Below are 15181 nucleotides of genomic sequence, written 5' to 3'. Positions count from 1 at the left end.
TTAGCACTGATGTTTTCACTGGCTTACAAACAAAACCCCGTACAAAACCTAAAATATGAAAAGCAAGGGGTGTGTTTAAGACATAATGATTAGAGATTATGCATTTTTTCCATTAAACGTTGTCTGGCCAAAACTCCCTGAAAAAGGCACGCTCAAATTCTCTCTCCTGCAAATTTTTCTCTAACTCCTGCATCTTCTTCATCTTCTTGGAGAGTCCCTTGCCTTTTCTTGATTGCCCCTCCTAAACACCAACAGCATAATTAGTAGTGCAAGAGTGTAGCCAGTTATAATGGTCAGCTTAACTTCGCTCTTCCTTCTATGATATATTGTCTAAATCATTGATCCACCGCCTTTCTCTTTCAATAATTCTAAAAAGAGTTTCTTATTGATTGCCTCGGAGTTACGTGTTTAGAAGAAGACGAGTTGATGAACAACAATATTTTAAAAAATAAGCTCCATCATCTAAGTCCTGTGTAACTTCATATTTCTAACTATTTTCATCATGGAAAACAGGAAATCAAACAAAAAAGATTTGGGTTTCTGAAATATTGATACACATGCAAATGAACTCACCTGGTCATTTTTTTTAATCAAGGCAGTAGAATCAGGGGGCTTTAGCGCCTTCTTTAACTTTTCTGCTCCCAGGCCCCGTTTATTATTCTTTAAGTAAGTCTTTACAGGCTCTAACCTTCCCTGTTTCATAGAAATAAACTAGTTAGATATCCCATCTAAAAACTAGTAGCACGTAGCAGTTAGCACATACTTACGATAAACTCGCTAACCCCATTCCATGCATCAATGACTTTCACATGCACCGAATAAGCCTACCAGGCTTGGATTGAAAACTTGTTCTATTACTGGCTGAAATAGTATTAGTGCCTGACAACTATTTCAGCCCATTGATGCATAGTGGTTACCAAAATGAACCCGTTCTATTACCTTTTTTTTTTTTTTTTTTTTTTTCTGGTTGAAAACTTGTTCTATTACCATTGCTACATGGTAGCAATGGTAGTGGAGGTATCACCGGAACAATAGTGGTAGCAGCTTCAGTGGTGATCCTAATGGTGTTGTTAGGTCATAGTTGTAACAGAAGTGGACCAAAGCTGTGGCTTTGGACATTACAATATCACCCTTCTTATGGAACTATGTATTCCACATGCAAGGAAGATGTATGCTTAACAGAAAACAATCTGATACTCTTGGATCTGTATTACAAACAGTTTTCTATGCATATCTAAAATGTGTCCTTTTCTAACGTATGCTTCTTGGGGTTCATACCTTGGGTACTAGAATGTGTCCTTTTCTGCAACTGAAGTGCAATTATACAAGCACACACAATTGACTGTCACAATGATTGTTGACCGATCACAGTAATAAGCTCATGCATGATTTCAAAACAAAATTAGTTGAAAATCACATGCATAACATAGAATTGAGAAAGCAGTTCGGACAAATAAAGAGGTTACGTGTCAATTTCTATAACTACCCAGAACACTACAACAGTCATGTTCAGGAATCCAGAAAAAAAGTAAGTCAACAGAAACCAAAGCTTACACAAACAAGTGAAGATGAAGGATAGTAATATACTAATAAATAGGTAACTTGTTGAAGTAAAGTAGGAGTGAAGAAATCAGAAAGATGCTAATATATTAACCTGCTCAGAAATCCCAAGACCAGTTCCTTCTTTCCAACCATGTTTCTTCAAAAGCTGCACAAGATCAGCCACAAGACAGTGAATGCATGACCAAAGCAAAAGGAAGAATAACATTGAAAACAAAGAAAAGAACTATAAATAGAAAGATAATGGGGGAATACCTGAAAGCCTATATTGGAGGAATTGATGGCTGTTGATGAACAACTTGAAGACATCATGCCGTTTCCCATACCTTCTTCCTTCTGTACCAAATGCATGAAGCTATTGTTCTGAGGTTAAGAGATAACAAATAATAATACACTACTCTGGCATCTCTCCAATGGTTTTATACAAACTGGGTTATGTTTGCGTCTTATCATTTTCCTCAAAATTCCGATTTTCTCATTCTTTCACTTAGATTTACAAAGAAATTATCACTTATATCATTGATGCACATTCTGTTGTAACATGCAGTCTCGTTTAGTTTGCTTATGCACGCTTCTCTTGCAATGGATTCAAAAACTAGTCTTCTAAGTTTCTTTAGCTCTTACCCGCTTTTATGATTTTCTTGTGCATAATTTGTTTAGGAGCCTAAACACAAGCTCACAAGTCCTAAAAAGGAGAAGAGCTGAAGTTTAAAAACAAACCAGAAAGCAGCAACAGCAAATGAAGCTAACCTTTTCATACTTTCGTCGACTAGAATCCGAAATTTCAGAAACCGGCAAGAATTTATTTGTTGAAGTATCTGCTCCTATGCCGCGTTTGTTGTCCTTCAAGTAAGCTTGAATAGGCTCTAGCCTACCCTGTTGACATGATAAACATACTCACTCAGCTACGAACAAAACATAAACACACAAACATGTAAATATATATATATATAGCTATATGTCCCGTGTGAGGTTTTTTTTTTTTTTTTTTTTTTTTTTTTTTTTTTGAAACAATGTTCCGTGTGGTTTTAAATTAGATTTAACATATAACTTTTCTTGGCTGGAGCCTGGAGCCTGGAGGTATTAAGAAATATCAATGGTTGATTTTACATAACGACGGATTTGATAAAATAAAGAGCTGCACCTGCTTCTTCAAAAGCTGCCTCCCAATTCTAATAACATATAATCACTTTAATATAAAAATTAATTCGAATCTTAATTTCGCACAAACGCTCCAGCGGCTACAAGTCAGTGGATACCTACCTGAAACCCAATATTGGAGGAGTCTATAGCTGGAGCTGAAGAAGATGACCCCACCGTTACCGCCTCCTCCTCTCCCATGAATACAGATGATTGATGGCTTTCGCCCAGTTTTTCCTTTCTTTCTTTTCTCTTTAACCAAAAAGAAGGAAGAAAAAAAAAAAGTCGGGTTAAATTTGCTCAGCCCTAAATTATTGGGGTGCTGGTGGACCAACCCAGTTATTTTCTCATCACATTATAATTTGAATGTTTTGTTCTCTTTTCGCGTTAAATTTCACCTGCTATGAAAATTTAAAAATTGGAATGTTATTTTCCCATTACCATTAATTTCTAATATAACTTCTAATATGTTATTTTCTTACTCATTATTATTTCAAAAAATTAAAATGTTATTTTTCTAACAACGAACTTTTCTCTGACGATAATGCATTAGCAATTGAATGACTCGCCACACACTTTGTTGTTGTGTGATTATGCACTTTAATAACAATCGTCAATATTCAATCATCATCAGTTACTAGCTTCTTACACTTTGGTTGGAAATGGCATCCATATTTTTTGTTCTATAAATCCTTCTATCTTCATGTTTTATGTCTTTTCGGCCAGTACAGTTTACATAGTGTTCATTCTTTTCACCGGTTTTAGTTCTGGGTGATTTGAGTCCAAGGTTGAGTTCATGAATCTTCAGTCCAAATATTTAAATTTCCAAAACTCAAATATGAGTTTTGACTTCAATCATTTCCCTTCCAATGCAAAAATTTCAATCTTAAAACGCTAAATGTAAGATTGTAGGTCTAAAAATATAAATATTTACATTCTAATACTATTATCACACTCCACACTCTCTAAATACATTTTATACTATCTGCTTTAATAGTTAAACCCCACATCAAACTCTTCGTAGCTTGACCAGCCCAGTTTGAAAAGCTTGACCAGCCCAATTTTAATAACAAAGAGTGAACACATCTATCGTGTTATCATAGATTGAATTCCCTCCTTATTTCGATTTGAATGGGTAATTAGTCATTCACTTGTTTATCATGGATTGAAGTTTCTGCATAGTTAACATGAATTGGGTAATTGCTAACAAAAAAAATAGTCTAATCATGGAATAAAACCCTAATTTTAAAGTAATTAGTCATTCAATTGTTTATCAATATGTTTTGAAGATAACTTTTAAATGACGGCTAAATAGCTAAAATGGTCTCTGAGATTTGCATAACACATCATTTTGGTCCCTGAGATTGAAAATCAACAGAAATGGTCTCTGGGATTGTCCACCATCCATCATTTTGGTCATTCCGTTAAGTGTCCCAGAGCTCTTGGGTGGAAGTTTGGGCAATTTTCAAAGCTTTGTAACTCAATCGTTTCTTAACCAAATTCGACCCAGCTCTTGGGTGGAAGTTTGGGCAATTTTCAAAGCTTTGTAACTCAATCGTTTCTTAACCAAATTCGACCCATAATATATCAAAATGAAGATAGAAAAGTGTATAACAAGATTATAACTATTTGGAAGCCCAATGGTTGCTGGTGATGGCCGGAAAATAACCTCAAATTTGACTAGTCCGTGAAAAAACTGGAAACTCGCCGGAAACTGGGTAAACTTTAAACGTTCTTAACTTCTTCAATACTCAACCAAATTGAGTGATTCAAAAACAAAAGTCATACGTCTCAACGAGAAGAAGAGAATGGTACCTTTATCAATGGCTAATTCATTGCAGTTTGGCAGAAAAACGACACGAAAGTGGCTAACTCGAAAAATAGTTAGCCAATTTTGAGCAGTTTTCCAGACAAAACGCAGTGAATTATCCATTAATAAAGGTACCATTCTCTTCATCTCATCGAGAAGTATGATTTTTGTTTTTGAATCACTTGATTTCGTTGAGTATTGGAGAAGTTATGAATGTTTAAAGTTTACCCAGTTTCCAGCGAGTTTTCCAGTTTTCCCGCGGACCAGTCAACTTTGAAGCTATTTTCCAGCCATCTCTGTCACATCCCCGCCCGGGGGGGGACCACTTCCCGAGCTTGCTCCACCACCGTAGCACGATATTGTCCGCTTTGGGCCCCGACTACGCCCTCACGGTTTTGTTTCTGGGAACTCAAACGAGAACTTCCCGATGGGTCACCCATCCTGGGATTGCCCTCGAGCACTTCTCGCTTAACTTCGAAGTTCCTACGAAACCCGAAGCCAGTGAGCTCCCAAAAGGCCTTGTGCTAGGTAGGGATGAGAATATACATATAAGGATCACTCCCCTGGGCAATGTGGGATGTCACAATCCACCCCCCTTAGGGGCCCGACGTCCTCGTCAGCACACCACGGCCAGGGTTAGGTTCTGATACCAAATTGTCACATCCCCGCCCGGGGGGGACCACTTCCCGGGCCCGCTCCACCACCGTAGCACGATATTGCCCGCTTTGGGCCCCGACTACGCCCTCACGGTTTTGTTTCTGGGAACTCACACGAGAACTTCCCGATAGGTCACCCATCCTGGGATTGCTCTCGAGCACTTCTCGCTTAACTTCGGAGTTCCTACGAAATCCGAAGCCAGTGAGCTCCCAAAAGGCCTCGTGCTAGGTAGGGATGGGAATATACATATAAGGATCACTTCCCTGAACGATGTGGGATGTCACAATCTCCGGCAACAATTGGGCTTTCAAATAGGTATAATCTTATTCTACACTTTCCTATCTTCATTTTGATATATTATGGATCAAATTTAGTTAAGAAACGATTGAGTTACGAAGTTTTGAAAATTGCTCAAACTTCCGACGAAGAGATCCAGGACACTTAACGGAGTTTTTAACAGAATGACCAAAATGATGGATGGTGGACAATCTTAGGGACCATTTCTATTGATTTTTAATCTCGAAGACCAAAGTAATGTGTTATGCAAATCTCATAGACTATTTTGATTATTTAGCCTTAAATAACTCATCATCATCTTAATTTTTTTTCATCGCTATAAAGTACGTGAATATTAGTCATTTTTTTTTCCAAATTATTTACAATACGTTGGGAGTGAAAACATTAACATTGGTAAACGGCCTCGTGCTTATGAGTTGGAGCGCATTCATAAAAAAATATACATTTTTAAAAACTTTAGAACATTTCAAATGGGGATGTCAAATTAAAATGAAATTTGACATTTTTATAGTTGATGTGCCAAATAATATTTTGTAAAGTCCATTGTTCCAACTGAGATGTCAAATTTATTAATAATAAAATAATTAATAAGTGAAGAAAAAAAAGAAAAGAAATATGTGAGCCCAATACTAAAATAAAACAAATTGGTGTTGCCTTTAAATTTAGCAGCAAAATAAAGAATAACAAAACATGTAAAATTTTAGTATCTCATACCTGAAAGGTTTTTTAAGAACACGAAACGATACGTTATATATTATTATATAAGTGAAGAAATTTCTTTTTAATGTTCCTCTACAGTCTCTCATCCTTTGAAATCAGACAATCAACTTTTTTTTTTTTTTTTTCCAAAACAGACTACATAAAATTTTGACATATAGATTAAAAATGCTCTTACAGGTATATAAGTTAATTAATATCAAAATCTTTTATGAGTGTGTTTGTGATAATAGAAAAACCCATATATATGTATTACAAAGGTTTTCGCTTAGACCATCTCTAATGGTGGGCTAAAACCTAAAATTTTCTTTTCCCTCCCCCCTCCAAATCCACTTCAACCCATGACCTAAAATAAACTTCAAACCTAAATGGGGGTCAAATTTCGGCCCAATTTTAGACCACAAAGCAAAATGGGCCCCACTAACTGAAACTGAAACCAAGGCTGTGAATCCCACTTCCCGAATGCAACTCGCCTATGCGCTACATGGGCTAGGGTTTATTGAAAGGGTGACATCCCCGCGTTGGGGGTGTTCCCCCGGTTATTAGAGTAATAAGTAGCCCAACGGCTACTTTTTATCATCCAAGGGTCTTCATTAAATGGGCCGTTGGTTAATCCAACGGTCCATGTTCAAATTATTATTATTTTTAGTTTATATTTATATATTTATTGAATCTAACGGCTTAGATCGAATATAATCAAATCTAACGGTAAAAAAAAAAGAAAAAAGATCTAACGGTCCAAATTTAAATCCAACGGCTAAAATAATTTAAAAAAATTATTTAACTTAAAATTCAACCAAAAACTCTATAAATACCTATATCTTTGTTCAAACATCCACACAAAACTCACTTTTCTCCTACAATTCTTCCAATTTTTCTTTCTACCATTTCTTCTCATTTTTTTTAAGATGGCAAAAGAGCATGTTCGAGATCGTAATTGGACCTTTGACGAAGATATTGCTTTATGTTTGGCATGAATTTTTATTAGCGAAAATGGTGCCATCGGCACGAATCAAAATAAAAAGGTTTTGTGGGGTAAAATCGTTGATAAGTTCCATGAAAACTCCAACGCTGGTCGAAGGGAAGTTGGTGGTGTTTATGATCGGTGGAAGATTATTAACCAAGCGTGCACTTTGTGGAAGGGAAGCTTGGAGAGAGCCACGGTTGACATGCCTAGTGGAAAGGGCGCCTCATAAATTGTGAGCTTCTTTGTTGATATTTTAGTTGTCATGTACATAATAATATTTTGCAACTAATTGTTTTTATGTATTTGTTGCATAGGGTGACAAAGCAATAACAATTTACAAGACAAGAACTACACCAAAAAATCAAGCTATTAAATTGCATCATGCTTGGAACATCCTCAAGGATTGTCCGAGGTGGGGAACCGATGCAAACCAACAATATGGAAGATTATTTCATAGTGAAGCCCCACCCCTAAATGATGTTAATGAAGGTGTGAGTTTTGCTGACAATGAAGGTGTCGAACAAATGACCCCAACTTCTTCTTTCGCAAGGCCTCCAGGTAGAGATAAGCAAAAGGAAACAAAGAGAAAAGGGAAGTCCCAAGATCCGATATGTGCACAATTTGCTATCGAAATGGTAAGATTGAACGAAAATCATATCTCTCGGCAAAAAGAATCGGCCCAAATGCGTTTAACCATGAAGGAAGAAGGGGATAGGGAGTAAGAAGGGTTTGAAGTTAATTTGATGATGGAGGATCTCGACAAATACACCTCAGAGAGAAAGAAATACTTACGTGATACGCAAACAGACATTTTATGAACGAGTATATTTCAAGATAATGATTCATCTCAAGACTATCACCCAAGTCCATCACCAAGTCAAGATGGTGGATATCATTATTAAGTTTATGTGGTTTATTAAATGTCGTTTGTATTAAGTTTATGTGGTTTATCATGATTTTTATGTATTGATTTAGAGATTTTTCAAAATTTAAATATTTTTATGTTAAAATGTTCATATTATTAATTTAGGATAGTCTACATTCTTTTTAAAAAAGTTAATTAAAAAAATTAGCCTTAATTCATTATTTGATAATCTCAAACTAAAATTTTAGACCAGAAAAATTTGAGCAGAAAAATTGTTTCTAAGCTAAATATTTTTAAGTTTTAGATTAGCATGGTCTTAGGCCTTTTTCAACGAAACAATGGAATAATTAATTAATTAATTATTTATTTATTTAAAAAAGGACAGATCCATCCGTTTATTTGGTAAATGCATATTTGGCAACTCACGCAGGCGCAGCTCGTGTAATTTCGTAGGTTTCGTCTCTCATTTGGGTTTGTTGCTGAAACCCTAAACAGAGAGGACAAGGAAGAAGAAGAGATGGATTTGGACCAGTGGATCTCAAAGGTGAAGGAAGGACAGCATCTCTTGGAGGACGAGCTTCAACTCCTATGCGAATACGTCCGTATTTCTCTCTCTAGTCTCTATCTCTTTCTTTCCTCTATCTACAATTCTACATCTAGGGTTTTTACGCATATCTGAGTTGGTCGGTCGCTGTTAAATTCAAATTGGTTTTTGTAATCGCCTTGTCTAATCCGTTTGATTTCTCGATCAATTTGGGAATCCGATTTCTATATTGTTTCCTTAAAAATTCGACCATTGAATGTAACTTGTTCACTCAATTTTTGTTCACAAGCGACCTTTGACTAACTGGTGAGCCTGAGTAGCTAATAGACGGATGGGCTTCAAGATTCAAATTTCAATACATACCCCCTTTGTTTAAAAGTAGAGAAAAAAAATCATCTTTCTTTTGTTTTTGATTTTCCCCTCCCTAGTCCCTACCTGCATATGTCTAGGTTTTTCCATGCTTATCAGAGTGAGTATGTTACGGTTCAGTTCATTACACAATAGTGATCGTTATTCAACACTCTTAGTCGTGCTCACCATAGTTTACAACAATCTTTTTTTCATTACACGTCCATTACTTGATTGGCAAAGATAACTGCTTTTGGCTACCGAAATCCTGCACCTGAAATACCTAGTTTGGACGTCTAGTGTTACTTTGTGATTTGCTCAGTATAGTAAGTTTTTCAAAATTTTGTGCTGGTTTTGATGATATGAATGTCTCATGCATAAACATCTGCAGCTCGTACACTTGTGCCTGTCAATTCTGACTTCCCTCTCATATCATGTGAGTCTCACCATATAACAGTGGGTCCCACACGAATGTCCTGAGAGGGAGGTAACTTATAACGGGATCATACAGTAATATTTGCACTCACACGTTAAAGCTAGTTATTGAAAATGTTTGGATCAGTTTTATTCTTCAAAGTGCAATGTAGAAACATTCCTGTGGCTGTGTAGATTGTTGACTTTGGTCTTTTCTAATTGTCTATGTTTTCATTTGGTGATGGTGATCTGCTTATGAATAAATATAAATAGTCCCATGAGTGGTAGTTTCAGGTTTTATTATCTAGAGGAGATTTATAATTTTCATTGTTGTTGTTGGTCATTTTTATATCACAGGTAAAAGAGATTCTTATTGAGGAGTCCAATGTGCAACCTGTAAACAGTCCGGTCACAGTTTGTGGTGATATTCATGGCCAATTCCACGACCTAATGAAACTTTTCCAGACTGGAGGCCATGTACCGGAGACAAATTACATATTTATGGTATTATTTGTATTTTTTTGTTATTAAATTTGATAAAATCTCTGAACGTCATCTTTAATACATTGTTTGGGTGTCTTCTAGGGGTGCTAATTTATTCCTGGTTTGTTGGCAGGGTGATTTTGTTGATCGAGGTTACAATAGCCTTGAAGTTTTCACTATCCTTTTGCTTCTTAAGGCGAGGTACAAATTTTTTAGACTTTTGTTGGAAGAATGTGTTGTAATAATGAGGTCATTACTTTTCAAATGATTACTTTAAGTCATGCACACTACTTTAGTGTTTTGGTACTTGTGCACCATATCCTTATGCCTTTGATGTGTATTCCAGCCCTATGATATGTCTTCTATGGTTTAGTTATCATTTGGGTCAGTACTAAATGGATAATTTCAGTAATAAGAAAGAGTTTTGGAAGCTATCAGTTATGGCATTTTATGTTATAAATTGGTGAAGAGTATAATATATAACCTATGAAGCATGGATACATATACAGCGATGTGATACGACACGACACAGAGATATGAGAAATATCTAAAAATTAAAATATGATATGCTATGGATACGGCAAATAAATATATATATGTAGCAAGAAAATTATACAAATTAAAACATAATTCATCATTCAAATTCAAGTTCATTTGAGTTGTTGGAGAAAAAAAGTTGGAAATCTAATCCTCTTTATATACTGTAGAAGAAGTGTGAGAGTCGTATTCATGGTTTTAATTAGAGGGAAGCTCTTTGTATTCATCAACTTTCAATTATAGATGTCTCCTATTAATTTTCTCCTCCTCATTATCTTTTTTGAAAGTGTAAATCTATCCTAAAAGCCGGATACGTGTATCCCAAATGTGGGATACGCATATCCATCAAGTCAAAGCCGTGTCCATTGACCATGAAACATATCCGACAAGTATCTGAGAGTATCGGGCAAGTATTATCTCCGATCAAGATCAAATATTGGATACTGGATATGCAACCAAACAGAAGTGTCCGTGCATCATAGTATATAACTATAGATAGATGCACACATATTTCACATATTTCATAGCTTACAGTTGAGCGCATTACACCAAGGTACCCAACGTTGGTCTGTTTGGTAATGAAAGGCTAAATTGCTGTATGCGTTCTTCCTTTTTCTTTCTCTCTCTTCTCTACTTTCTACTCTCTCCTCTCTCCTCGCTCTCCTCTCTCTCCTCTCTCTTTTCTCTCTCTCGGGTTATCATCATTGCTTTTTTTGGTGGAGGAAGAAGGGTATGGGTCTGGGAAGATGTGCAGGGATGGCTATTTTTTTGGTAATTTTGAGGGAGAGGAATAGAAGGATGTTTGACAATGTGATGGTGAGGAGGTGGATTAGTTGGGGGAGAGGGTTTGCTTCTAAACATCTGTATGGGATTTGATCTCTTAAGAGTCTGGGGATGGCTTTTCTTTCAGGGTACTTTTTTTATGTTTTAAATCGGAATGCATCTGTTTATTGGTGGCTCCTGTTCCTTTGCTTATGTTTTTTAGGTTCTTGGTGCATTTTGGAGCTTTCTAGATTTTTGGTCGGGTGACATCTTGTCCATTGCTTTTTAGAGTTTTGTTCTCTTAAGAGCCTTGGAATGGATCTCCTTTAATGTTTTTTGTTCCTATAAAAATTAGGCAGCTTTAATTATTATGTACATCAGGAGACGATGAATTGAATGCTAGATTGCTTTAATTTTTTCCTTCTCTTGTTGACAATCTCAATATTTATGAGATATTTATGTTTTTCTTCTCGTAGCTAATGTTCTCTTCTTTTACTTGTGGCTATAGATATCCAGCTAATATTACCCTTTTGCGTGGTAATCATGAAAGCAGGCAACTTACCCAGGTATGATATTATATAGATTGTATAGTGTTTTGGAACAGACAATTATTGACGATACCCTCTAGAATTTTGTTAGATACTGAAATTGGGAGAAGGGTTTCAATGTTGTTTTTCTTTGCATACATGTTGTTCTTTTGAATATTATTGTGTTAAAGCTTTTGGTGGCTGGAATGAAATTACAGTTAGTGTATTCAGAGGTACTTTAGCGTACTCTTGGTGCCTACGATACTCAAATAGTGCAATGTAATGGACTTGTTGGTTTGGCATGTAATGGAGGCCTAATATAATGGAGTGAATTGCTAGAGTTGCGTGCAAAAGGTTGAGTTGATACATGAATTACATGAATCCGAGTAAGAAATCCCAGATATTATTGTTGCCATATTTCTTATTCCCAGGATAGGTTGAAGGTCCAGGGGCATATATATAATTTAGATCCTAATGTTCAGTAGATGGACCTCATTAGGAGGTTACTGCCCTAGCAGCATTTATTTAAAGGAAAACTAATGAAAAAGGCTTGAAAACTTGAGTTTTAAAGACAAGGACAAAATAAAGGGTAAAGTGAATAGTACCAGGATTGACTTTTTAGTGTAAAAATATGGTTTTTCGTTAAAGTGAACAGTACCGGGAGCTTTTTGTTAAAGTTCCCTTTATTTAACTGTCTGTGCATGAATTTGTGTTACTGGCATTGTTGGTAGGACCAATCTTGATCAATTAAATTTTTTTTTTATCCCTGTTAGGTATATGGCTTTTATGACGAATGCCAGAGGAAGTATGGAAATGCTAATGCCTGGCGGTATTGTACAGATGTTTTCGACTATTTGACGCTGTCGGCAATTATAGATGGAACTGTAACCTTCTCTCCCTCTCATCTATGTATATATGTGTGTGTGTGTTAGTATGCATATATCTCTTATCTCTATCTCTGTGCATATGCATATTTGTAACTTTGATTGCGTGCTTTTGGATAGTAAATATGTTTTATATGGATTGTCATCCCAGGTGCTGTGTGTCCATGGTGGACTTTCTCCTGACATCCGAACAATTGATCAGGTAAACCGTTTTCGATTTGTATTATTTTTGTTCATATATGTAAGCATTTATGTTTTTCATGCATGTTGCTACAGCTGCAACTCTGCATTAGCCACTTCGCATGGATATCCAATAACAATTTGTTAGATTGTGTAGTTATGCGTGTTAAATGATCGAAAGAAGCAGTGATTCCATTAGTGTTGGATTCTGGATCACTGGGTTCATGCTTTACCTTGTGAACTACATGATTTACCATGTGAACTACATGTCTATGACCTTGCTTTCAAAGAAGTTTTTGTTTATTTTTGCTTTTCCGTTTGCATGAATCATCATCATCACTGTACATGCCTTTTCGTTCATCATCACTGTACATACCTTGTCGTTTAACAGATACGGGTCGTTGAGCGAAATTGTGAAATTCCACATGAGGGGCCATTTTGTGATCTCATGTGGAGCGATCCTGAAGATATTGAAACATGGGCAGTAAGTCCACGAGGAGCAGGTTGGCTGTTTGGGTCCAGAGTCACTTCTGAGGTAATAAGATCTGATTACTAATCAAGTAGGATACTCCCTGCTCTCTCTCTCTCTCTCTATTACACACACACACACACACACACACACGGGCGCGCACACACATCACACCCATAGTAAAGCTTAAAAATCTTGTTTTCTGCAGTTCAACCACATAAATAATCTAGATCTGGTTTGTCGAGCACACCAACTTGTTCAAGAAGGTCTTAAGTACATGTTTCAAGATAAAGGCCTTGTAACTGTGAGAGTTCGAACCTCTTTCATTGATTTTTTTTTTTCCTAATATTCTAAAAGTTTGATTGAGTAGTTGGGTTCTTGAATTTTGCAGGTCTGGTCTGCACCAAATTACTGTTATCGCTGTGGGAATGTAGCTTCTATCTTGAGTTTTAACGACAATATGGTAAAGATTACGAGCTTGCCTACTGCCTTTTACTTAATGGAAACTTTTAGACTCACTTTTATGATATGTGTAATTAGGAAATCTTTTTGTCACCTTGACTTTGTGCATAGCATATTTAACGTTGATTGTTTCTAGCGTCTGAACCACTTGGTTGAGGGTTATTGCCATCTTCTAGAATCTCTCAATTTTAGACTCTGAACATATAAACTTTTGAAGTAGCTATACTTGGTTCGGGATCATTAGAAGGAATGAATTAAATCAATGCCTAATTTGGAGAGGTTATAAACTCACGGTCAACCATATTAACACGTCCAACTTCTAAAATAAAAAGAAGTCCATATGTTCCTTGCATGAGAATAACTTTAAGCCATGCACCATGCTACTTTTTGTTTTGGTGATGGAGAGAAGTGAAGCTCAGTTTTTAATATCCAATCATTCAGTTAGAGCTTAGGGGCATGTTAGTTTTGAGGCCTTACTTTTTAGACATTTACTGCATAGGGGTATGATATCCACACTTTTTTTTACTTCTCCCACACCTTTTTAGTTTTCAGCCGTCAGATCGTATGAATTGAAGAAGATCAATGGACATAAATTAACAAAGGGTGTGTGGATGGCAGACCCCTACTGCTTATTGTATTAGTTGTGCTATATTGCTCTTCATTTGGTCCCAGAGTTTTTGGCTATTTCATTATTTATATTTATATTTCTTGGAAAGTGCAATGGATGAGTAGGGATGGGCATTGGGCCAAAACATTGGTCCATAACCCACTAACTAAAGGACAAATAATGGTCCTTACCCCATTAAACCCATTTACTAACATAATGGGTCTATTTCCATGTCTGGTTGCTGCCATGTACACCCGAAACTAGCTCTTTCGTTTGTTGTAATTTTTTACATCAAGTAGAATCCATAGCGTTTGTGATGATTGGTGTTATGTCGTTTAAAACAGGAGAGAGAGGTGAAGTTTTTCACTGAAACAGAGGAGAACAACCAGATGAGAGGACCGAGGACAGGAGTACCTTATTTCTTATGATCATTTGGAGTGATTACCTGCGTCATTTGTAAAATCATTTTAAGTCTTGGTATAGTTGTTGAGAGTACTGGAACAGAGAAGAACTTGAATACGTCGGTCAGTCGCTGTTGGGTGGATCTCCTTTCTGCTTGACTGTAGGTTTTCCATCTGGTCTGTCTGGCTGCTACACTATTTTACATTCATGGGTTGTGTATTACTTTTTAGGTTACTAATTGTTATTCAATTCTTAATCCTTGCCCGACTCATTTCGTTATGTTTCATTTCTGCCCCGTTTTGCAGTTCATGTCTAGTGTATTATGCAGCAATGCGCGAATTACAACTAGCTTTCTGTTATTTAATATTTACGCTTATGTCCCATTTCAGTTCGCATCTTACATTTATTTTTGACGTGTATTTCTTGTGGAGGTTGAAGTAATCGTAATTAATAATTCTCTAGCGGCTAGATTTTACGAATACATTTTTATTTTTAGGAATGGATACATGTTTTAACCCTTATAATTGACGAGTCAAAATTTGCATCCGA

At 36.3% G+C, this 15181-nt stretch overlaps 2 protein-coding genes across 3 annotated transcripts; one reads left to right on the top strand and one right to left on the bottom strand.

Annotated features, from left to right (window-relative positions):
- Positions 1-100: 100 nt before the first annotated feature.
- On the bottom strand, positions 101-3005 carry LOC137738460 (uncharacterized). Of its 2 annotated transcripts, none has more exons than XM_068478089.1 (6): positions 2824-3005; positions 2311-2436; positions 1816-1923; positions 1655-1708; positions 574-693; positions 101-241 (listed from the first exon to the last, which is right to left on the bottom strand). In XM_068478089.1, the coding sequence occupies exons 1-6, from the start codon at positions 2899-2901 to the stop codon at positions 113-115; spliced, it is 615 nt and encodes a 204-aa protein (XP_068334190.1). In that variant the 5' UTR covers positions 2902-3005; the 3' UTR covers positions 101-112. The 2 variants fall into 2 exon arrangements, with proteins under 2 accessions (XP_068334190.1, XP_068334191.1); XM_068478090.1 differs by having other exon boundaries at positions 1816-1896; positions 2824-2997.
- Positions 3006-8418: 5413 nt separating this feature from the next.
- On the top strand, positions 8419-14941 carry LOC137737099 (phytochrome-associated serine/threonine-protein phosphatase). The gene is made up of 10 exons (XM_068476468.1): positions 8419-8611; positions 9677-9823; positions 9936-10003; positions 11610-11667; positions 12402-12512; positions 12664-12714; positions 13084-13227; positions 13370-13465; positions 13553-13624; positions 14575-14941. The coding sequence occupies exons 1-10, from the start codon at positions 8531-8533 to the stop codon at positions 14656-14658; spliced, it is 912 nt and encodes a 303-aa protein (XP_068332569.1). The 5' UTR covers positions 8419-8530; the 3' UTR covers positions 14659-14941.
- Positions 14942-15181: the final 240 nt, after the last annotated feature.

Source organism: Pyrus communis, chromosome 6 (genome assembly GCF_963583255.1).
Source record: "Pyrus communis chromosome 6, drPyrComm1.1, whole genome shotgun sequence".
Lineage (NCBI taxonomy): Eukaryota > Viridiplantae > Streptophyta > Magnoliopsida > Rosales > Rosaceae > Pyrus > Pyrus communis.
This window is presented reverse-complemented; position numbering and strand designations above follow the sequence as displayed.